The 23,832-nt window shown below is 40.8% G+C and overlaps 1 protein-coding gene across 4 annotated transcripts in view; it reads left to right on the top strand.

Moving 5' to 3' along the window:
* LOC132815077 (zinc finger protein ZFAT-like) overlaps positions 1-23,832 on the top strand; it is a 133,641-nt gene that overhangs the window by 85,885 nt on the left and 23,924 nt on the right. For 3 of the 4 annotated variants that reach the window (XM_060823792.1, XM_060823788.1, XM_060823789.1), the window contains 4 exons: positions 15,319-15,406; positions 16,779-16,928; positions 22,534-22,707; positions 23,693-23,781. In XM_060823792.1, the coding sequence (XP_060679775.1) occupies positions 15,319-15,406; positions 16,779-16,928; positions 22,534-22,707; positions 23,693-23,781 (501 nt within the window). The remainder of the gene's footprint in view (positions 1-15,318; positions 15,407-16,778; positions 16,929-22,533; positions 22,708-23,692; positions 23,782-23,832) is intronic. The other variant, XM_060823791.1, reaches the window with a different exon arrangement.

Here is a 23,832-nt window from a genome sequence, read left to right as displayed (position 1 = left end):
CATACACTGTCTCTCACAGACACTCACAACCCCCACCCCAGATAGACAGACAGACACACACCCCTATACAGACATGCACAGAGACACTCACACACACTCCTACAGACATGCACAGTCCCACAATCACAAATGCACTCTCTCACAGACTTAGATCCCTTTACACTCTCACACATATATACTCTCTCTCGCAGACACTCTCCACCCTCCCATCCCAGACACACACACATGCGCACACTCCTTCAGACAGACACAGTCCCACACTCACACATGCATCCTCGCACAGACTTAGACCACTTTACACTCACACACACACATATACACTGTCTCTTACAGACACTGACAACCCTTCACCCCAGTCTCTCTCTCTCTCTCTCTCTCTCTCTCAGAGATTCGAATCAATCTAAACGTTATGGCACAGACAACAGAACACAGGGGGCTACCACCTTCAACATCTTATCTGGGTTGACACCAATTGTTACAGTTAACCTGAGAATGTAACTTTTGAAAAACGTTTTGTGATTTACATATGAAAGAAGTGAAACTATCATGGTCATCCTAACAAATGAGAGACTTAACAAACAATCAAGTATTCTTCAATGTATAATTTCAGTTACATCATACTGTAAACTTTTGCTATAAATTCTGTTTTACAATTGTGTCCTCCACAACCACCTGATGAAGAAGCAGCACTCCGAAAGCTAGTGCTTCCAATTAAACCTGTTGGACTATTACCTGCTGTTGTGTGATTTCTGACTTTATATTTCCTATGTTCTTGTGTTATAATTTAAAATAAACTCATAATCTCATGTCCACTTAAGACATTCAAAACATCGGAACAAAATTAGTCCACACAACCTTTGAACGTTTTCCTCTGTTCACTGAGATTTTGATTGGACTTCTTGTTAATTCCATCCACCAAACTGGATTCAATATCTGATTTCTACCTTTAAAATTCAAAGACCTTAAAAATTCTATCAATGTCTGAATTAAGATTATTGATTGTGCTACCATTTATTGTTTCAAACTTCGATAACCACTTGTGTGAATAAGTATTTGCTGACTTCTCTCCTGAAAGGCTTTTCTCTTATTCCAATGATATGATCCTTAATTGAGATCCCCTGTAGGCATAAAAAGTTTTTCTTCCTCCTTCTTCCTTATCAATTATTGTCAAAATCCTAAAAATTTCAATTAAATCACATTAACCTTTAATGCTTCAGGTAATTTAAACTCTCTAATCTCTGATATTCTAACACTTTAAGCATGATGTTGTGAAAAGTAACAGGATTGTTTAATGACCTCAGAGTAAATGCACCTCTAAGTAGTAGTGACCACAGTAAGATTAAAATTTTCATTCCGATTGAAAGGGAAAATATTATAGAGTCATATAGGATGGAAATAGACTCTTTAGTCCAACTTGTTCATGCATACCAGGTATTATAAACTGAACTAATCCCATTTGCCTGCATTTGGCCCATATTCTACTAAGCACTTCCTGCTCATGTACCTGCCCAAATGTCTTTTAAATGTTGTAATTGTACCTGTCTGTACCACTTCCTCTGGCAGTTAATTCCATACATGCAACACCCTCTGTGTAAAGAAGTTGTCCCTCAGGTCCCTTTTAAACTTTTGCCCCTCACATCAAACCTATGCCCTCTCGTTTTGGATTCCTCTACCTTTGGAAAAACATCTTGGCTATGCCTCTCATGATTTTATAAACCTCTATAAGGTCACTCCTCAGCCTCCAATGCTCCAGGGAAGAAAGTACTAGCCTATCCATACTCTGTTTATAACTCAGACGCTCCAGTCATTTCAACATCCTTGTAAATCTTTTCTGTATTCTTTCTGGTTTAATAACATCCTTCCTATAGCAGGGCAACCAGAATTCTATGCAGCATTCTAAAAGTGGCCTCCCCAATATCTTGTATAGTTACAATATTGTGTCCCAACCCCTCTACACAGTGCTCTGACCAATGAAGGTAAGCTGACAAATACCTTTTCACCACCCTGTCTATCTGCTACTCCACTTTCATGAAATTGTGAACCTCTACACCTAGGTCCCTCTGTTCAACAACACTCCCCAGGGGTCTGCCACTAACTGTATAAGACCTGCCCTGATTTGCCTTCCAAAATGAAACACCTTGCATTTATCTAAATTGTCTCCACCTATCATTTCTTGACCCATTGGCCCATCTGATCAAGATCTTGTTATACTTAGATAACTTTCTTTACAGTCTACTATACCACCAATTTTTGTGTAATCTGCAAATATAATAGTCAAATTTCCTATATTCTGATCCACATCTGGTAGAAATTATGAACTCAAAACAGATTGTTGTGACACACTGCTGGTTACAGGCCTCCAGTTAAAAAAAAACTCTCTACCCCATGACTCTGTCTTTTACTGTCAAGCCAGTTGGCTATTTATCCCTGGATCCCATGTGATCTAACCTGACTAACCAGTCTAACATGCGGGACCTTGCTAAAGTCCTTGTGGACAATGTCCACCACTTTGCCTTCATCTGTCTTCTTGATAATCTCTTCAAAAAGCTCAATCAAATTTATGAGACATGACTTTCCACGCAGATAGCCATGCTGACTATCCCTAATCATTCCTTGCCTTTCCAAATGCATGTATATCATATGTCTCAGAAATCCCTGCAACAATTTAGCCACCACCGATGTCAAATTTACTTGTCTATAGTTCTCTGGCTTTTTCTTGCAGTCTTTTTAAACAATGGCACAACATAAGCCACCTTTAGGTTTTCTGGCACCTGACCAGTGGCTGTTTATGATAAAATATTTCAGCAAGGGGCCCAGTAATCATTGCCCGAGCTTCCTACAATGGATACACCTGAACAGATCCTGGAGATTTATCTTCCTTTATGCATTTTAAGACCTTCAACACTTCCTCTTCTGTCATGTGGACTCTCTTTAAGACATCACAATTTTCCTCCTTCCATGTTTTTCTCCACAGTAAATATTGAGACAAAATATCTGTTTTGTATCTCATCCATTTCCTGTGGTTCCAATATCGTCAGCCTTGTTGATCTTTAAGAGGCACTAGCTACCTTACTCTTTTGCCCCAATGTACTTGGATTCATACAGATGTACAGCATGGAAAAAGACCCTTCGGTCCAACTCTCCATGTCGAGCAGATAGCCCAAATAAATCTATTCCCATTTGCCAGCATTTGGCCCATATCCTTCTTATTGAAATATCCATCCAGATGCCTTTGAAATGTTGCAAATGTATCAGCCTCCATCACTTCCTCTGGCAGCTCATTCCATACATGCACTATCACCTGTATGAAAAAGTTGCCCCTTAGGTATCTTTTAAACTTTTCTCCTCTCACCTTAAGCCTATGCTTTCTAGACTCCCCACCTGGGAAAAAGGTCTTGTCTATTTAGCCTATCCATTTCACTCATGATTTTATAAACTTTTATAAAGTCACCCGTAAGCCTCCATGGAAAGTACTCCCACCCTATTCAGCCTCTCCCTACACCTCAAACCCTCCAACTCTGGTAACATTCTTGTGGGAGTTGCACATAGTATTTCAAATGTGGCCTATCAATGTCCTGTGCAGCCGCAACATGACCTCCCAACTCCAAAACTCAATGCACTGACCAATAAAGGCAAGCATACGAAATCCCCATTTGGAGCCCTTCTCACACTTGGAAATGCATGAAATTCAGCCTGAACACGGGGGAACAGTCTGCCCTCAAAGGCAAGACAGTGGGCAGAACCACCGGGTCAAATCCAGCTGAGTTACCCGGCCCCGAATTCCCAAAGTTGGTATGAGCAGTCACATTCACCCCATCCCCATTTGGACCACTTACCACCGTGGGAAATGGATGAAACTTGACCTGAACACGGAGGGCCGTCCACCCTCGAAGGCAAGACAGTGGGTAGAACCGCCGGGTCAAATCCGGCTGAGCTACTCAGCCTGGAAGTGTCAAGGTCGGTATGAGCAGTCACATTCACTCCCATCCCCACTATAACATCTACCTGGGAAACCACTTTCAACAAATACGAACCTGCACTCCAAGGTCTCTTTGTTTAGCAATGCTACTCAGGACCTTACTAATAAATGTATAAATCCTGCCTTGATTAGCTTTTCCAAAATGCAGCACCTCATGTTTATCTAAGTTATACTCCATCTGTGATTCCAATTGTCGAATCTCTGAGGATTTTCCTAATCTTAATCGCCCAACCTCTCATGACCACTTTTTGCCCTCCTCATTTCTCTTTTAAGTGTACTCCTACTCTCCCTATACTCCTCAGTGATTCACTTAATCCCAGCTGTCTATGCCTGACGTATGCCTTCTTTTTCTTGACCAGAGCCTCAATATTCTCTCGTCATCCAATGTTCCCTAAATCTATCAGCTCTACCTTTCACATGAACAGAGCACCCTTTCACTGAACTTTTGTTATCTCATGTTTTAAAGCCTCCCACATGCCAGAATCAACTTTATAATCTGTCTAATTCCTGTCTAATCCCATAAACATTGGCCTCATTTTAAACTTAAATCTGGATAACAATGTATGCATGAAAGCTTAGCTAGAAGAAATAATCTGCCATTGGTTAGATTGATAGAGACACAGCAACAACTGTTTAAAGAACAAAGAAAATTTACAGCCCGAGAACAGGCCCTTCGGCCTCCAAGCCTGAGCTGATCCAAATGTACTGTCTAAACCTGTCGCCCAATTCCTAAGCATCTTTATCCCTCTGCTCCCCACCTACTCATGCATCTATCCAGACGCATCTTAAATGAATCTACCGTGCCTGCCTCTACCACCTCTGCTGGCAACGCATTCCAGATGTCCACAACCCTCTGTATAAAGTACTTGCCACGTGTATCCCCCTTAAACTTTCCACCTCTCACCTTGTGATCCCTCGTTACTGAATCCTTCAACCTCGGAAAAAGCTTGTCTCTATCCACCTTGTCCATACCCTTCATGATTTTGTAAAACTCAATCAGGTCCCCCCTCAATCTCCTTTTTTCTAATGAAAACAAACCTAACCTACTCAACCTTTCTTCATAGCTAGCACCTTCCATACCAGGCAACATCCTCGTAAACCTTCTCTGCACTCTCTCCAAAGTGTCCACATCCTTTTGGTAATGTGGCGACCAGAACTGGACACGGTATTCTAAATGCAGCCGAACCAATGTCTTGTACAATTTTAACATGACTTGCCAGCTTTTATATCAATACTCCGTTCAATGAAGGCAAGTATACTATATGCCTTCTTGACTACTCTATCCACCTGTGCATCAATCTTCAGGGTACAATGGATGTGTACTCCCAGATCTCTCTGCCCATCAACTTTTCCCAAGGTTCTTCCGTTCATTATATAATTCGCTTTAGAATTAGTCTTGCCTAAATGCATCACCTCACATTTGTCTGGATTGAAATCCATCTGCCACTTTTCTGCCCAACTCTCCAGTCTATCTATATCTTCCTGTATTCTTTGACAGTCCCTTATGCTTAATACTACTCCATCAATTTTCGTGTCATCTGCAAACTTGCTGATCATGCCAACAGTGCCCCCTTCCAGATCATTTATGTATATCACAAACAACAGTGACCCCAACACTAACCCCTGTGGAACACCACTGGTCACCTTTCTCCATTTCGAGAAACTCCCTTCACCTACTACTCTCTGTCTCCTGTTGCTCAACCAGTTCTTTATCCACCTAGCTAGAACACCCTGTACACCATATGACTTCACTTTCTCCTTTAGTCTACCATGGGGAACCTTTGAGGAGAAAGTGAGGTCTGCAGATGCTGGAGATCAGAGCTGACAATGTGTTGCTGGAAAAGCGCAGCAGGTCAGGCAGCATCCAAGGAACAGGAGATTCGACGTTTCGGGCATAAGCTCTTCCTGATGAAGGGCTTATGCCCGAAACGTCGAATTTCCTGTTCCTTGGATGCTGCCTGACCTGCGCTTTTCTAGCAACACATTTTCAGTATGGGGAACCTTATCAAACACCTTACTAAAATCCATGTATGTAACATCAACAGCCCTTCTTTCATCAATCAACTTGGTCGCTTCCGCAAAGAACTCTATTAAGTTGGTAAGGCATGATCTCCCCCGCACAAAACCATATTGCCTATCACTGATAAGCCCATTGTTTTCTAAATATAAATAGATCCTATTCCTCAGTACCCTCTCTAGCAACTTTCCTACCACCGACATCAGGCTCACTGGTCTGTAGTCACCAAGAATATCTCTATTACCCATCTTGTACAGGGGGACAACATGAGCAACCTTCCAGTCCTCTGGCACCTCACCTGTGTTTTAAGGATGCCACAAAGATATCTGTCAGGGCTCTAGCTATTTCCTCTCTCACCTCCCTCAGTAACCTGGGATAGATCCCATCCAGTCCTGGGGATTTGTCTACCTTAATAACCTCTACCCTACCCAACACATCCTCCCTATTTATGTCAACGTAATCGAGATTAATCAAACTTCTATCTCTAATCTCAAGATTCATCATCTTCCTCTCCTCAGTGAACAGTGTTACAAAGTAATCATTCAGAATCTCATCCATTCTCTCAGGTTCGACACATAGCCTTCCTTCATTATCCTTTAGCAGACCAATCCTTTCTCTAGATGCCCGCTTGTTTCTTATGTAAGAATAAAATGCTTTGGGATTCTCCTTAATTCTGCTCACTAAAGCTATTTCATGAGCCCTTTTAACCCACTTCATTCCTTATTTAAGACTTGCCCATATCTTCCGATATTCCTCCAGGGCCCATTCTGTTCTTAGCAGCCTAGACCTTATGTATGCTTCCCTTTTCCTCTTGGCTAGTCATACAATTTCTCCTGTCATCCACGGTTCACGAATCTTGCCCTTCCTATCCTTGGTCTTCAATGGGGCATGTCTATCCTGCACTATCTTTATCCTATCTTTGAAAGCCTCCCACATATCAAATGTGGACTTCCCTTCAAATAGCTGGGTCGAATCCACATTTCTGAGCTCCTGCCTAATTTTGATATAACTGGCCTTGGCCCAGTTTAGTACTCTTCCCTTAGGACCACTCTCATCTTTATCTACAAGTATTCTAAAACTTACAGAATTGTGGTCACTATTCCCAAAGAAATCCCCTCACACAACTTCTACCACCTGTCCTGGCTCGTTCCTCAGTACCAGGTCCAATATGGCCCCTTCCCTTGTCAGACTATTGACATACTGCTCTAGAACATTCTCCTAGATGCTTCTTACAAATTCGGCCCCATCCAGACCTCTGACACTAAGTGTATCCCAGTCAGTGTTGGGAAAATTAAAATCTCCCATCACCCCTACCCCATTGCCTCTACATCTTTCCATAATCTGTTTACCTATTTGTTCTTCTACCTCATGCTCACTGTTGGGAGGCCTACAATACAGCCCCAACAATGTAAATGCACCCTTCTTATGACGGAGCTCCATCCATAATGCCTCACTACCCAAGACTCATAGTGTCCTCCTTAAGTACAGCCGTGATATCATCCTTGACCAGCAATGCAACTCCAATCCCCCTTTTACTTCCCTCCCTGTCCTGTCTGAAGTGTCTATATCCTGGAACATTTAGTTGCCAATCATGCCCTTCCTTCAACCAAGTCTCTGTGATTGCAATAACGTCTTACTCCCATGCACCATCCAAGCCCTAAGTTCATCTGCCTGACACACTATACTCCTTGCACTAAAGTAGATGCATTCAGGCCACCAGTTCTTTTGCATTCACGTGTTCTCCACCTACTCTTCCCTTTATTAATGCTATCTTCATGATTCTTGCAGTTTCCAGTCTCCACCTCGTTATCTACTTGTTTTCTCTTCTGGTTCCCAGCCCCCTGCCACATTAGTTTAAAACCTCCCCAACAGCTGGAGCAAAGACTCCCCCAAGGACATTGGTTCCAGTCTGATTCAGATGTAGACCGTCCATTTTGTAATAGTTCCACCTTCCCCAGAACCGGTCCAAGTCCAACAAATCTGAACCTCTCCCTCCTACACCATCTCTCAAGCCATGTGTTCATCCTGCCTATTTTTTCATTTCTACACTGGCTAGCACGTGGCACTACCTTTGAGGTCCTCCTCTTTAACTTCTCTCCTAGCTCCCTGGAGTTTGTGGAGATATTTCACAATATTTGGAATAAACATATTCCTACTATGAAGAAAAATTCTAAAGGAAGAACACACCATCTAAGGTGAGGAAAGCATCATACTCAAGCATATAATTGCATCAAGTTGAGTGGATGTCAGATGATTGATCAGAATATTTAAAAAACCACAGAGAATGACTAAAAGATTAATCAAGAAGAAGAAATTGGACTGTAAGAGGGAGCTAGCTCAGCATATAAAAATAGAAACAAGAGTTTCTAATACTGGTGTAGTAGACAATTAAGAAGGTTACCTCAGCGTACAACAGGATCTTGATCAGATGGGCCAATGGGCTGAGGAGTGGCAGATGGAGTTTAATTTACATTAATGTAAGGTTTTAAACTATAGTGCTCTATCACACTGACGATGTTGTTCTGCCTGCTCGGTTTTCTCATTTTTCCTCCTTGGGATATTGCTGTCGCTCTTCTGACTCCTCAGCATCCATCCCATCTCTTTGTTTCCTGATATAGTTGTGCATAGTGCAATTTTTAAGGATTATATGACACCTATATACGCCTTCAATTCCTCCAAACTAACAGTAGCATAGGAACTCATATTCAGAAGTTCATCCATAATCTGCTCCACAAGAGTCTTGGTGAAAGATTGGGTTGCATTCTATCTCCACTCACGCTCAGTCAAGAGGTCACATAACGCATCATTAACTGTGGTCGCAGAGGGTAACGTTTTTTTGTCCCAGCAGCCATTCTTTTCAGGTATCATATCTTTGAAGTGAAGCAGAAACCTTAGAATTAGCAAAGATATAGGCATTAAGACAGCATCCAGGGCTTACACAGTTCTCTAGGATGTATAGGAAAGACGTTGTGAAGCTTGAAAGGGTGCAGAAAAGATTTTCAAGGATGTTGCTGGGGTTGGAGTGTTTAATCTATAAGGAGAGGCAGAATAGAATAAAACAGAATCCCTACAGTATGGAAGCAGGCCACTTGGTCCAGCAAGTTAACACTAACCCACCGAAGAACAGTCCACTGAGATCCACACTATCCCTGTCACCCGATATTTCTCATGGCTAACCCAGCTAGCCTATATATCCCTGGACACCATGGGCAAATTTAGCATGGCCAATCCACCTGACCTGCACATCTTTGGATTTTGGGAAGCAATCGGACCACCCAGAGGAAACTCATTCAGACACAGGGAGAACATGTAAATATGTCCAAGCACATAGGTTAAAGATGAGAGGGGAAAGATTTGAAAGGGATCTAAGAGACAAAGCTTTCATGCAGAGGGTGGTCCATGTATGGAATGAGCTGCCAAAGGAAGTGGTGGAGACTGGTACAATTACAACATTTACACCATAGGGGTGGCATGGTGGCTCAGTGATTAGCACTGCAGCCTCAAAGCGCCAGGGATCCGGGTTCAATTCCTGCCTCAGGCAACTATCTATGTGGAGTTTGCACATTCTCCCACAGTCCAAAGGTGTGCAGGTTAGGTGAATTGGTCATGCTAAATTGCCCATAGCGTTAGGTGCATTAGTCAGCGTGGGTTGCTGTTTGGAGGGTCGGTTGGACTTGTTGGGCCGAAGAGCTTGTTTCCACAGTGTCGGGAATCTAATCTAATCTAATCTAAAAGAATGGGTACATGACTAGTAAGGGTTTAGACAGATATGGGCTCAATGCTTGCAAATGAGACTAGATTTATTTCAGATATCTAAAGCAACTCTATGACTATGACGTTAGTACTGATGATCTCAGATGACTTGTATATTTATTGAATGAACATTTTTTTGATTGATGAAACCTGCCATTGTATAATATGGCACTCAAAATGCAATGTACTGTATATACAGCCCTTCTCAAGCAAATGACATAGTTCTATGATGGTGTCCCAGGAGACTGCCTGTAAGGGTGGCAGAGGTGAAACCCACATAACATTTAAGAAGTATTTAGATGTGCAATTAACATACCAAGATGTACCATGCTATGGGCTAAGTATTGGAAAACTGGATTAGAATAGTTAGGTGCTTGTTTTTGACCAGGCTTGAATGTAGACCTCTATGACTATATGACATCTGCACTAAATAGTAGCTCTCATTTGGAGGAAATGGCATCCTGGGCCTCTTCTGCATACTGAGGAGACCTTCTCTTCTGACTTCTTCATATGGCAACTTATTCTGCAACTGTTGGTGAATTTGTTCCTCCTCAATTTGTCTGTGCCTTCATTGCCTTGCAGCTACAGTGACAACACCGATGCGCCTAGAACCATGTGGTCATGGTTTCAGTGTGCCCATGTAGAAAATATCAGAAACAGAACAGGTATTTAGAAATCGGAAACAAAAACAGAGATCGCCAGAAAAACTCAACACGTTTGGCAGCATCTACGGAGAGAAATCAGAGTTAACATTTTGAATCAAGCGTCCCTTCCTCAGTTCTTCAACTGAGGAAGGGTCAGTCAACCGAAATATTAACTCTGATTTCTCTCCATAGGTGCTGCTCGTCCTGCTCAGCGTTTCCATTTCTCTATTTTTGTTTCTGATTTACAGATTCTACAGTCCTTTGGGTCCTTAGTAATTTTTTTTATAGTTTTATTTTATTTTGTAACATTATCAGTCAATATTTATGTTATACATAAATGACAGTATCACCTAGTCTTTAGTGGAAGATTCCAATAAGGAAGGCCAGAAAATGATTCTAAAAGACCCTTGGACATAGATCCAGTCTATGCAGCAGAAATGAGTCTGATTGACAATCCTAAATTGCTGTAGTTCCTCGCACATTCATGATTATGCAGCAAGTATCCAATTGCAGAACCATCTAATGTTGGACATTCTTTTGAAAGTCATGGAAACATGACCAGGTTGGATACAGTTAATACCTTGCTTATTGCAAACAGCTGTTCGAATGATGCCATCTTCCAAAACAGTGCTGCTGACATTTGTTACTTAGTCACAGATTCATTGAGATGTACAGCATGGAAACAGACCCTTCAGTCCAACTCATCCATGCCGACCAGATATCCTAAATTAATCTAGTCCCATTTGTCAGCACTTGGCCCATATCCCTCTAAACCCTTCCTATTCATATACCCATCCAGATGCTTTTTAAATGTTGTAATTGTACCAGCCTCCACCACTTAACCGTGGTTTCCCACCACTGTGGTTGACAAGGCCCTCAATTGCATCCGACCTATCGCCCGTGCTTCTGTTCTTGCCCCTTCCCATCACTCTCAATGGTGTGATTGGATTCCCTATTCTCACTTTTCACCCCAGCAGCCTCCGCATTCAAAGGATTCCACTATTTCAGACAAGTCTAGCAGAATGCCACCACCAAATACATCTTCCCCTCACTCCCACTGTCTGCATTTTGCAGGGACCATTCCCTCCAGGATACCCTAATCCATTCCTCAATGACTACCAACACCACCTCCCCTTCCCATGGCACCTTCCCATGTAACCACAGAAGATGCAACACCCGCCTCTTCCATGCTCAATATCCAAGGTCCTAAACAGTCATAGAGTCATACAGATGTACAGCTCGGAAACACCCTTCATTCCAACTCATCCATGCCGTCCAGATATCCTGGTCCCATTTGCTAGCATTAGGCCCATATTGCACTAAACCTTTCCTACTCATATACCCATCCAGATGCCTTTTAAATGTTGTAATTGTACCAGCTTCCACCACTTCCTCTGGCAGCTCATTCCATACGTGCACCACCTCTGTGTGAAAACATTGCCCCTTAGGTCCCTATTAATTTTCTCCCCCCTCACCCTAAACCTATGCCCTCCAATTCTGGACTCCCTCACCCATGTCTATTTATCCGATCCATGTCCCTTATGATTTTATAGACCTCTATAAAATCATCCCTCAGCCTCCAACACTCCAGGGAAAACAGGTCCAGCCTATTTAGCCTCTGCCTAAAGTTCAAATCCTCCAACCCTGGCAACATTCTTGTAAATCTTTTCTGAATCCTTTCAAGCTTCACAACGTCCTTCCAGTAGGAGGGAGACCAGAATTGCATACAATATTCCAAAAGTGACCTAACCAATGTCCTGTATTGCCCCAACTCCTATACTCAATGCTCTGACCAATAAAGGAAAGTATACCAAATGTCTTCTTCACTATCATGTCTACCTGCGACTCCACTTTCAAGGAACTATGAACCTGCACTCTAAGGTCTCTTTGTTCAGCAACACTCCCCAGGACCTTACCATTATGTGTATAAGTCCTGCACTGATTTGCTTTTCCAAAATGTCTCACCTTGCATTTATCTAAATTAAACTCCATCTGCCACTCGGCCCATCTGATCAAGATCTCATTTTACTCTGAGGTATTCATTCCTGATGAAGGGCTCCTGCCCAAAACATCAATTTTCCTGCTTCTCGGATGCTACCTGACCTGCAGTGCTTTTCCAGCACCACTCTATTTTTGACTCTGAGCTCCAGCATCTGCAGTCCTCACTTTCGCCTAACTTTCTTCACCATCCACTAAACCTCCAATTTTGGTGTCATCTGCAAACCACTAACTACACCTCCTATGTTCACATCCACATTACTTAGATAAATGAGGGAAAGCAGTTGACCCAGCACTGATTCTTGCGACACACCATTGGTCACAGGCCTCCAGTCTGAAAAGCAGCCCTCACTATCTTCTACCTGTGAGCCAGTTCTGTATCCAAATGACTAGTTCTACCTGTATTCCGTGAGATTTACCCTTGCTAACCAGTCTAACAAAGGAACCTTGTCAAACACATTACTGAAGTTCATATAGCTCACATCCACCACTCTGCCCTCATCAATCCTCTTCGTTACTTATTCAAAAAACTCAATCAAGTTCGTGAGACATGATTTCCCATGCACAAAATTTTCCCATGCTGACTATCCTTGCTTTTCCAAATACATGTACATCCTGTCCCTCAGGATTCCCTCCAACAACTTGCCCACTACCAATATCAGGCTCACCAGTACAATTTCCTGGATTTCCTTACTACCTTTCTTAAATAGTGACACCATGTTAGCCAACCTCCAGTCTTCTGGCACCTCACCTGTGATTATCAGTTATCCAAATATCTCAGCAAAGGGCCCAGCAATCACTTCTCTAGCTTCCCACAGAGTTCTCAGGTACACCTGATCAGGTCCTGGGGATTTATCCACTTTTACACATTTTAAGACATTCAATACCAGCTCCTTTGTAATATGGACATATTTCTTTCCCCACATTCCATATCTTCCATGTCCTTCTCCACAGTGAATACTGATGCAAAATACTCCTTTAGTATCACTCCCATCTCCTGCAGCTCCACACAAAGGCTGCCTTGCTGAATTCTAAGGGGCCATATTCCCTCCCTAGTTACCCTCTTGTCCTTAATGTCTTTATAAAATCCCTTTGGATTCTCCTTAACCCTATTTGCCAAAGCTGTCTCATGTGCCCTTTTTGCCCTCCTGACTTCCCTCTTAATTATAGTCCTACTACCTTTATACTCTAAGGATTCACTTGATCTCTGCTGACTATACCTGACATATGCTTCCTTCATTTTCTTGACCAAAATCTCAATTTCTTTAGTCATCCAGCATTCCCTACACCTACCAGCCTTTCCTTTCACCCTAACAGGAATATACTGTCTTTGGACTGTCGTTATCTCATTTTTGAAGGCTTCCCATTTTCCAGCCATCCCTTTACCAGCAAACATCTGCCCCCAGTCAGTTTTTGAAAGTTCTTGCCTAATACCGTCAAAATTGGCCTTCCTCCAATCTAGTCTATCCTTTTCCATCATTATTTTAAAACATATAGAATTATAGTCGATGGCCCCAAAGTGCTCCCTCACTGACACCTCAGTCACTTGCCCTGCCTTATTTCCCAAGAGTAGGTCAAGACTTTCCAGATAAAGCTGCATTTCACCTGTACCTGCTCCAATCTGGTCTTTTGCATTCGCTGCAGTCAATGTGACCTACGTTACATTGGAGAAACGAAATGCAGATGGGGTGATCACTTTGCAAAACATCTCCAGTCCGTGTGCAAGCATGACCCCGACCCTCGCATAGCCAGTCATTTTAACCCTGCATACTGCTCGTATGTGCCTTTATAATTAAGGGATATGGGGAGAGTGCGGGTAAGTGGCGATGAAATGCCCATCAGCTATGATTGAATGGCGGAGTGGACTCGATGGGCCGAATGACCTTACTTCCACTCCTATTTCTTATGGTCTTATGGTCATATACCCACTTGTCTGTCCTCGCCATGCTGCAGTGCTCCAGTGAATCACAGCGCAACCTGGTGGAACAACATCTCATCTTCAAACTAGGCACTTTACATCCTTCTCGATTTAATGTTCAATTCAACACCTTCAGATTGCGAATTCTCTTCCTTACTTCTGCTTTACTTGTCACATTCTCTGTCACCATGTCCCCTCTCCCCTCCACTTACTCCAGTGGGAGCATCTGTTCTTTTCAGTTTGGCAATTAGACATACCATCTTACGTACCTGTTAATACCTGATATTAATAAGATATGAAAACCACATACATGACTTTTTTATGAACGTCTCCCTGATAACTTAGTTCACAGTGCTTTCGTTTTGACTGAATAATACATTATTTTCTGTCTCACTCTCCAATTCACAAACTTTTAACATGAACTGACAGAAATTTCTATGAAATTCCGGTCTAATTTACCAACATGGAGGACTTGCAGTTTCTGGATGAGTTAATTATGGCAACATGGTGGTTATGTTGGTGAATTAGTAAACTGAAGATCTCAATTACTGACTCCAGGAAATAAATTCCAATCTCACCCTAGCACTGGAGAATTCAAACTAAATTCATTAAATTTGGAATTAAAAACTAAGTGTACATCAGCAATGATGGTGGTGAAACCACTGAATTATCAACAAAAACTCATGTGCTGCATTTCATATAATGTTTTCATTATTTATTTTCAGGATGTGGGCATTGCTGAAAAGTTTGACTGGTATTTGTTGATATGGACCTTAGAATTGTGACCTAGTGACAAGGAACAATTATAGATTTCAAAATTAGGATTGTTTGTGACTTGTCACATGAGAGATAGGAGTCCTTCAATTGACATGGGTAAAACAGATTAACAGAATTCAAAATGGCATACCAGATGCAACACTTCTCTTGTGTATGGCTATATGTATGAATACACTTGTGGGCAAAATGCTGAGAGTGTTTTGATTTCTCGTTTTACAATATTTCCATTCAGGAGAGGAAAACTTACACTTGTCCAGTATGTGAAAAATCCTTTTCAGATGATCGTCTTATTAAGTCTCACATCACCTCATATCATCCGGGTAAGTTACCACACTTGTACCACAGATATGTCTTGACATTTATGCTGAATAAACTTAGTCTCTTTTGTCTGTTAGTTTATAAATCAAAGGTCAGCTTAATAACCAAAGAGGAAAAGCGTTTGTGTTTTGAATTACATATAATTCCAAGATTGAAAGCTGAGTGACACTTGCTAAGTTCAGAGATCAATTTTTCTCTGTCAGTTTATTAACAGGATACCTTCATAATTCATCAACTTCATTGGTAAAGCCTATATTTATAATCTATGTTGTGGAAAGGAAATATTCATGCTCTGTTGACAGATAATTCACCATTTCATCTGATGCAATGGTTGAAATGCTGGATTATTCTTCAGTATCTTGAGGCTAAAGAAGGGAAAATAATTTTCCCCTTTTCCCATAAGCCTGATTGCCGTGTGATAATATGTACTTAAAATGCATGCATGTGAATATGTTAGGAACAGTTGGGTTTGATTGTAAATATTTTATGTCAAGGGCTCGGCACACATGAAGAATGGACACTTGGGGTGGAATTGATTGAGAAAGATTTTCTTTGATTAGCTCAACATTTTTTGATTAGAAAATGGATGCCTCAGTGAAGTCCTAGTGAAATACCAGGGGTATTTGAGGAAAGGCTTGGGACTATCAAAGGGGCCAAAGCTACTTTGCATGTTGACCAAGAAACAATGCCAAGATTTTGTAAGGCCTGCCCGGTGCCATTTGCCTTGTATGCAGAAGTAGAGGTGGAAATACAGAAGGCTGGAGAGTGAAAGAATTATCAATCCAGTGCAGTTTGCAGAGTGGGCAGCATCAATTGTACGGATTGAGAAGCTGCGAGCACCGTTCACGATATACAGACTCCCAGCAGTATTGGTCACAGACAATGGGACATCATTTACCGGCAGGGAGTTTGAATATTTCCTTAAGTCAAACGGCACATAAAGACCGCTCCAAACCATTCATCGTCAATGATAGTACAAACTAGATGGGCAGCACACTGCATGATTCTGTGATTTATAATTTGATAGCCTTTTATTTTTATGAAATGAAGGGATAAGTCTGATACATTTTCATTTAAAGTCTGATTTGCTCATGCTTTCTAAATTTATGTTTAGGTAAAATATATTTGGTTTCTAACATCCTGACTGGATCATTTCCAATGCCAATTTAGACTGTTCTGCTTCCTCACATCTGAAGCCCTTCATAACTGAAAGCAAGAACCTTCCATAAATTTTCAAACATTCTCTATTAATTCAATTTCACCTTTGGTATATATTTATCCAAGTCATACAATGTTCTAAATCAAAGGCTGTTTATGTGGCCTAACAGGCCATGAATTCACGTTTATTTAAGTCATTGTAACATCCACTTGCAGAGGTCCCCATGAGCACTATCTCAGAGATTCTAGGGAAACGAGTACAACTAAAAGGATTGATTGGAAAACGAGCAGTGAAATGTCCTTATTGTGACTGCTATTTCCGGAAGAATGGTACGGATCTGCAGCGTCATATTTGGGCACATGAAGGTATGAATACACAAACACACTGAGTATGTTTCTTAATTTTATTCTTTCTCCCAAAGGAACTGTGTGCTGCTGGTATACATTTCCAAGGGCTCTATCTAACATGCTCAATATTATAAATAGAAGGGCAGACAATGAACAATGTTATGTGTGATAATAATTAAAATATAGTAACTTTATAAAATTATAGAAGGTGAGTTTTCCAACCTGTCATGCATTGTGGTCCTTCGAGCCTTGGACTTTTTCTTTAAAGCAGATCTGCAGATATAGATAAAGTTACTATTTCCTAATGCGCTGTGAAGATGGCTTTTGACTTTGTCTGAATTTTTTGATGACGCACAAATAAAAAAATTAACTCCATATTTTTAACAATCCAAAAATAAAAATACACAATCTTTACCACTATGCTCCTTGATCCAGGGAAGGTACCATCAGGCTAGAGCAAATGTAACACCTTTATTCAAAAAGGGAGGGACATAGAAAAGAGGGAACTACAGGTCAGTAAGCTTCACATCTGTCGCAGGGTAAATGTTAGAAGCTCTTATGAAAGGAGTTTTACAGGGGTGCTTAGAGATATTCAACAACAAATTTTCAAATTTTCCAACAACATAGAAAATTAATATTTAACTAAACTATTGGAATACTTTGAGGAAGCAGAATTTCCTATGGGTGTACTGTACTGAAATTCCCAGAATATTTGATAAAGTGTCACAGAAAATAAAGTGTTGCAGAAAATAAAAACTCATATTTTTAGGGATAGCATGTTAGCATGACTCGAAGATTTTCCAATAACAGGAAGCAAAGAGTTGAGATAGATGCATCTTTTTAATATTAACAAGATGTACTGAGAAGAGTGCCACAGGGACGTCTCCTGTTCACAATGGATTGGATGAAGGACTGGAAAGCACAGTTGCCAACTTTGCTAATAACTGAAAACTAAATTAAAAATTAAGTTGTGAAGAGGACATAAGTAGGCAACAAAAAGACAAAAGTTAAGTGAGGGGGCAAAGATCTGGCAAAGTTTGTGTAGTGTGAGAAAATAGATATCCATTCTAATGAGAAGAATCTAAAAGATGCATACTATTTAGATGGTGAGATATTGTGAAGTTCTGTGATCCAGAGGGATCTGGATGTTCCAAATACTAAAGTTGCAAAAGACAAATACACATGTAGAGCAAATAATCAAGAACATTGATAGTGTTTTATTATTTATTGCAAAGGGCAAGAACATGAAAATAATGATTCATTTGCACTGGGCATGAGAGAGACCACATCTGGAGGGTTAAGCCTGAAATGTCAACCATCTTGCTCCTCAGATGTTGCTTGACCTGCAGTACTTCTTCCAGTGCCACACTTTATTGATCACATTATTTAAGGAAAGATGAAAATACATTAGAAGCAGTAAAGAAGAGGATTGCCAGAGTAATACCTGGAATGGGCAAAAGTGAGGACTGCAGATGTTGGAGATTAGAGTTGAGAATGTTGTGCTGGAAAAGCACAGCAGGTCAGGTGGTATCCGAGAGCCCTTCCTGATGAAGGGCTTTTGCCTGAAATGTTGACACTCCTGCTGCTTGGATGCTGCCTGAACTGCTGTGCTTTTCCAGCGCCACACTCTCGACTAATACCGGGAATGAGTGGGTTCTCTTATGATAAAATGCCAGGTTAGGCTGATATCTGTTGAAACATTGAACAGTGGATGCTGGAAAACAGAAACAAAAAACAGTAATTGACAGGAAAACTTAACAGGTCTGGCAGCATCTGTGGAGTGAAAGCAGAACTGTTTCTGGTGTAGTGATGCATCTTCAGAACTGTTCTGAGCTCCACCCTAGCCATGCTTCTCCTAATTGTATACACTTCTCTCATGTTGCTCCCTCAACCTCTGATGCTCTAGTGAAAACAATCCAAGTTTGTCCAATCTCTCCTTATAGCTAATACAATCCAGTCCAGACAACTTCCTGGCAAACCTGTTTTTCAACCTTTCCATTGATGTATATGTCCTAAATAGTCTTCACCATTGTGAAGGATTTTTTCATAATCAATAATATGGGTCAATGACCATAATTCTATTAGTTTTAAAATGTGATGAAAAAGGGTAGACTGAATCTAAAAGTTAGAGTTCTAAATTTTAGGAAGGCCAATTTTGATAGTATGAGGCAAGAACATTCAAACGTTGATCGGTGCGGGTATTCACAGGTAAAGGGATAGTTGGAAAATGGGAAGCCTTCTAAAATGAGCTAATGAGAGTCCAGAGACAGTATATTCCTAGTCGGTATAGGAAATGCTGGGTGGCTAGAGAAATTGAGGTTTTGGTCAAGAAAAAGAAGAAACCATATGTCAGGTATTAACAGCAGGGATCGAGTGAATCCTTAGAGTATAAATGCAGTAAAAGTATACTTAAGAGGAAAATCAAGAGGGCAGAAAGGGAACATGAGATATCTTTCGCAACTAGGGTTAAGGACAATCCAAAGAGACTCCATGAACACATTAAGAGCAAAAGAGTAGCTAGGGAGAGAATAGGACCCTTTAAAGATCTGCAAGGTCACCTATGCGTGGAACCGCAGGAGATAGAGGAGATACTAAATGAATATTTTGCATCAGCATTTACTATGGAGAAGGAAATGGAAGATAGAGAACTTGGGGAAATAAATAGCAACAGCTTGAAAAATGTCTTAAAATGCATAAGGCTGGATATATATATGGGACCTGATCAGGTGTACTCTAAACTTCTGCGGGATACTACAGAAGTAATTGCTGGGCTCTTTGCTGATATATTTGTATCATCAATAGCCACAGGTGAGGTGCCGATAGACTGAACATTGGCTAACATGGTGATATTATTTAAGAAAGATGGTAAGGAAAAGCCAGCAAACTATAGACTAGTGAGCCTGTGGTGGGCAAATTGTTGGAGGGGATCCTGAAAGACAGTTTTTACATGTATATGGAAAGGTAGGGACTGACTAGGGACAGTCAACATGGCTTTCTGTGTGGGAAATCATGTCTCACCAGCTTGATTAAGTTTTTTGGAAAAGTACCAAAGAGACTTTGATGAAGGCAAAGCAGTGATTGTTATCTATATGGCTTCAGTAACGTGTTCGTCAAGGTTCCGCATGGTAGACTGATGAGCAAGATTAGCATGTAATACAGGCAGAGCTAACCATTTGGATACAGAACTGGCTCAAAGGTAGAAGACAGAGGGTGATGATGGAGGATTGCCTTTCAGATTGGATGCCTGAGACCAGTGGTGTGCCACAGGGATTGGTGCTGGTTCCACTGCTTTTTGTCATTTATATAAATAATTTGGATGTGAACTTAGGAGGTCTGGTTAGTAAGTTTGCAGATAACACCAAAATTGTAGGTGTAGTGGACAGAGAAGAGTAAAACAGGATCTTGATCACAATGGGTCTAGGAGTGGCAGATGAAATTTAGTTTAGATAAATGTGAGTGCTGCATTTTGGAAAGGCAAATCAGAGCAGGACTTATAATGGTAAGGATCTCGGGCATATTGCTGAATCAAAGTGACCTTGGACTGCAGTTTCATTGTTCCTTGAAAGTGGAGTCCCCAGTAGACAAGATAGCAAAGTAGGTATTTGATATGCTCCCCTTCATTAGTCAGTGCATTGAGTATAGGAGTTGGGAGGTCATGTTGCAGCTGTAGAGAACATTGGTGAGGCCACGCTTGGAATACTTCATTCAATTCTGGTCTCCATGCTATAGAAATAATGCTGTGAAGCCTGTAAAGGTTCAGAAAAGATTTACAAGGATGTTGCCAGGTTTGGAGGATCTGAGCAATACAGAGAGGCTAAGTAGGCTGGGGCAGTTTTGCTGGAGCTTCAGAGGCTGAGGGATGACTTTATTGATGTTTATAAAATCATGAGGGGCATGGAATTAGTGAATTACACTTCCCAGGCTGGGGAAGCCGAAAAGTAGAGGGAATAAAGGTCAGAGGGGAAAGATTTAAAAGGGACCTAAGGGGTAGTTTTTAAACACACAGACAGTGGTGTGAGAATGGAATGAGCTGCCAGAGGAAGTGGTGGAGGCTGGTACAATTACAACATTTGAAAGGCATTCTGAATGGGTATGTGAATAGGAAGGCTTGAGGAGGATATGAGCCAAATGCTGGTAAATTATACTAGGTTAATTTAGGAATCTAATCAGCACGGTTGAGTTGGACCAAAGGGTCTGTTTCCATGCTGTACAGCTCTGTGACTCTATAATTTGTTAGGTGCATTACCCCTCTAGAGTAAGTGGGAATTGAACCCACTTCTGACTCAGGTTAGGCCATTACCATTGTTCCACAAGAGGCCTACAAATATGAAGGAGTCATTCACCATGTCTTTAGAAGACCTGCTGTTGTAGCAATTCAGCCAGTCATTTGGCCAGTGCAGATTGTATAGAACCAGTCATAGCTAAGATAATGTGGAAAGGAGACATCATTTTTGTGCGTCTTGGGCATCCTATCCATGCATGGACTCGTGAGTTGTGAGGATGCACCAAGTTATATATCACCTAGCTGCTCATTGCTCTTATGGAAGCCCAACAAGTATATTTAAGTTAAAAATCACACAACACCAGATTATAGTCCAACAGGTTTAATTGGAAGCACACTCATGTGGTTGTCATCAGGAACGTCGCTCCGAAAGCTAGCGTGCTTCCAATTAAACCTGTTAGACTATAACCTGGTGTTGTGTGATTTTTAACTTTGTACACCCCAATCCAACACCGGCATCTCCAAATCATAAATATTTTTAATCTTGCTTACTTGTCGAGCTGTCCAGTCACATTTAGTGGCAAATCCAGTGAAGGCAAACTTACACCCATCATTTACGACATGCATTTTGTTGACATAGTCCCATTTGTTCAAGATTAGTATTGCAGTCTCTTTGTTGGGTAACTGATAGGTAAACCCTTTGATGCCTTTAAACATTGTCAGACATATACACTACATGTAATTCAATCAAGTTGTTTACGATCCCAGTAAATCCCAGCTGGACAGGCTTTTAAGGATTCAGCTCCTCCAGTGGAAATTGATTTGTGATCAGATATTTCACAGGAGAGGAGTTCAGACTCTTTTCTTGAAGTGGGAGAGAGGCACGCCAAAATTGAAACCGTGAACAAATAACTTGTGCTCTGAGAGCATATAGTCAGAGAGATTTATTACAGGTTTACTAGCACCATTAATTGCATTGACAAACCCCCTTTAGTGAGTTTTCGGTACAGGCTTTTCTTAAACATGTTTTAAAAACTACATATGTTGTGATCATCGAATGAAGCAACATAATTGTGTAAAGGAATCAAATCAAAAAGCTTCAAAATTTTCTTATTGAAATTGGAAGAAAATAGTGATTTTTGTTAGAGAAATTGTATTTGTATTGTGGTATACACGTGTATGTGGGCGCACAATCTCTGATGGCAGTTCACACTAAATGTACTAATGCAAACTGATCTTCTAAAGTCTCTGTTTGATGTAAGCCATGACATCTATGTTCAGGGACTTTTGACTGGCAAATAAGATTATGTTTGAGTATATGAATAAATACGGAAAATTTGAGAGTTTTCACTTTATGTGGCACAAGTATTAAATGGTGCTTATAAATTTTCTCATTTCCAGGAGTGAAGCCATTCAAGTGTTCAGTTTGTGAGTATGCCACACGCAGTAAGAGCAACTTGAGAGCTCACATGAATCGTCACAGCACTGAGAAAACACACCTCTGTGACTTGTGTGGAAAGAAATTCAAATCGAAAGGCAGTCTAAAGAGTCATAAGTTGTTGCACACTGCTGATGGTGAGTAATGTTACGCAGTAGAACCTTTTATAATTTGGTGTCTGAATCAGCGAGGACACTGCCAAGTTATATTGAGTGCTCAAACATAATGTTTGCCAGCCAAAAATCCTTCAATTTAGATATCTTACCTGCAATAAACCAAGAGTTTAGAAGATCAATTTGTATTTGCATACTTAGTGTGAACTGCCATCAGTGGTTGTGCCTCCACATGCAGCTCCTGCAAGCAAATATCAATATTAGATCATCAATACTACTCATTGATGCATCCAGAGAGGAGGTTTTTTTGTTTCTGAATTTAACTGAAATCAGCATCCATGGGATCTACTGAAGAATATGGTTTCCTATCCCACAATCAGCAACTAGCTTCTCACTGGAGTCTTTAAAAGGGTATTAATCCATTAATTTGCAAATACTTGTCTTAAAGTCTCATTCAGGCATCTACCCAGAACTGGACAAAAAACACTAGGGCAGATTAGGTATCGACTATCAACACTGCCAGTTTGGCACTCTGCAAAGTTAGAATAATAGAACAGAATAATGGATTCACTGCTACTAGACATAAATAGGTTCTTTATTAGTAGGGGCCTCAAAGATTATGTAGAGAGTGCAGGAGAATTGGTTTGAGAAACATATCAGCTGTGATCAAATGGCATAGCAAACTCAATGAAACTATACTAATTCTACTTCTTTATCTTATGGCCTGTTAAAATTTATGTAGCAATCTGTGGTTACACCGTATGCCTTAGATGTTAAACAATTTGTTTCCAATCTTAAAAAAAATTACCTGTAATTCAAATTATGTTTATTTGTTCGAGCTGAAAACCATTTTAAACATTTACATAACTTGATTCTGTGTTCATTTTAATTGTTTTTCATTATTGAGTAGATTAGCATCATTTACGGACTATTTTCTAAACGGTAATTTCACTGCAAAAGTTATTGATCATATTTCCTTTCTCATACTAGCTGTTTTCTTATCCTGCAGGTAAACAATATAAATGTACAGTATGTGATTATACCGCTGCACAAAAGCCAAATCTCCTTCGGCATATGGAACAGCATGCTGCTTTCAAGGCAAGAATTATATGCCTGGAGTAAAATCTTATGAGATGCTTACGACACAAA

The sequence above is a fragment of the Hemiscyllium ocellatum genome, chromosome 4, assembly GCF_020745735.1.
Source record: "Hemiscyllium ocellatum isolate sHemOce1 chromosome 4, sHemOce1.pat.X.cur, whole genome shotgun sequence".
In the NCBI taxonomy this organism is placed as follows: Eukaryota; Metazoa; Chordata; class Chondrichthyes; order Orectolobiformes; family Hemiscylliidae; genus Hemiscyllium; species Hemiscyllium ocellatum.
The sequence above is the reverse complement of the archived record's forward strand: the minus strand, read 5'-3'. Positions and strand labels throughout refer to the sequence as shown.